The following is a 1,241-nucleotide window of genomic DNA, read 5'->3' on the forward strand; positions in this document are numbered from 1 at the left end:
ATCGAAATCATATCCCAGAGCGTTCCTGCAGGCTTCTTTTGGGAAGTAGACTGTGGCTGAGGGGCTGTAGAGCCAGATGAGCGCCAATCATCACCTCCCACTGGTGATTTCACGGTAGTAGTTGAAGAAGATGCAATGCAGAGAAATTGAAGTCGGCCTGTGGTGAAGGAGAGGGTGAAGGATGTGAAGGTGTCGACTGCGTGCAAGAGAATCAAGGCCATCCAAGCAGATGGGCAAGGGCACAGTGACCCCTGAGGGTGCCTGGGCTTGCTTAGTAACTTTGGCTCTCTGAGCCGCTTGCCGCGCGCTCAGCCATGGTCATATTGACAGTATTGTTATTTCTTCCATCCGCTAACGAGCCAGAAAAAAGACTACTGAAAGCATCTGCATTTCTCGCTCCACCTGCTGGCGCAGGTTTCGTGGCTGGGTGGTGGAACCGGTAACCTGCGGGGAATGCGTGCGTGAGGTTGGTTGAGAAGCGGAAAGAATGGAGAATGCATCCTGGGACCGTTGAGGAATAGTTGCTCGTTGTTTGGCAGCCCCAAGTATCTGCGGAGATGTAGGATTGGACGGTGCAGATGAGCTCCAGAGGTCTGCGAATGAGTCAGACATCATCTAAATTTTGGAAAGAAAGTTCGTCTTCAAATCGCTCTCAAGATTTGCCACGAGTAGACCAGCTACGTTGAATCTATATGTGAAGCACTAGAAAAAGCAAGATACAGTTATGTAGTCGAAGATGAACAGCCTGTAGCCTAGGCCCTGGAAGTAGATGAAACAATCGCTCTTGGCAGAAAGCCACGTAGCGTAGTCAGCCAATGAAATTCGTCAATCGTTCATATAAACTTGTCAGATGCCCGATACCTTTTGCGTACACCGAACAACCACAATTCTTATTTACGCGCAAATGTCAATTATCATTGGAAGGGATCGAAATACACTGTGAGTCTGGACTGATCAATTAGGATCCCGTATGGCCTTGAGACGGCCAATTTTCCAAGGCTTAGTCCCCGATTTGTTCTAGATGAGTCAAAGCAAGGTATGCATCTAAGCCTTTCAAGTTATAAATAATGACCGTCGGCCTCCTTCTGTTTTGTCTGGTCAGCAAAGATCCAGTCAAAGCCCAGTTGCGGGCATTCCAGGTGCCATTATAATTGCATGGCATCGTGGCAATGTGGCTCATTCAAACCTTTATGACGGCTTTGGCGTTCGAGAGGGCTGCATGCCTGTGATTTCAGGCCTTT

The 1,241-nt window shown here is 48.6% G+C and overlaps 1 protein-coding gene across 1 annotated transcript; it reads right to left on the reverse strand.

Annotated features, from left to right (window-relative positions):
• Positions 1 to 109: 109 nt before the first annotated feature.
• Positions 110 to 612, reverse strand: BJ212DRAFT_1490107 (uncharacterized protein; the record flags this gene model as incomplete). The annotated part of the gene is made up of 3 exons (XM_041341446.1): positions 110 to 196; positions 250 to 296; positions 357 to 612. The coding sequence occupies 3 exons, from the start codon at positions 610 to 612 to the stop codon at positions 110 to 112; spliced, it is 390 nt and encodes a 129-aa protein (XP_041185107.1).
• Positions 613 to 1,241: the final 629 nt, after the last annotated feature.

This window comes from Suillus subaureus, assembly GCF_016647635.1.
Source record: "Suillus subaureus strain MN1 chromosome Unknown BJ212scaffold_386, whole genome shotgun sequence".
Lineage (NCBI taxonomy): Eukaryota > Fungi > Basidiomycota > Agaricomycetes > Boletales > Suillaceae > Suillus > Suillus subaureus.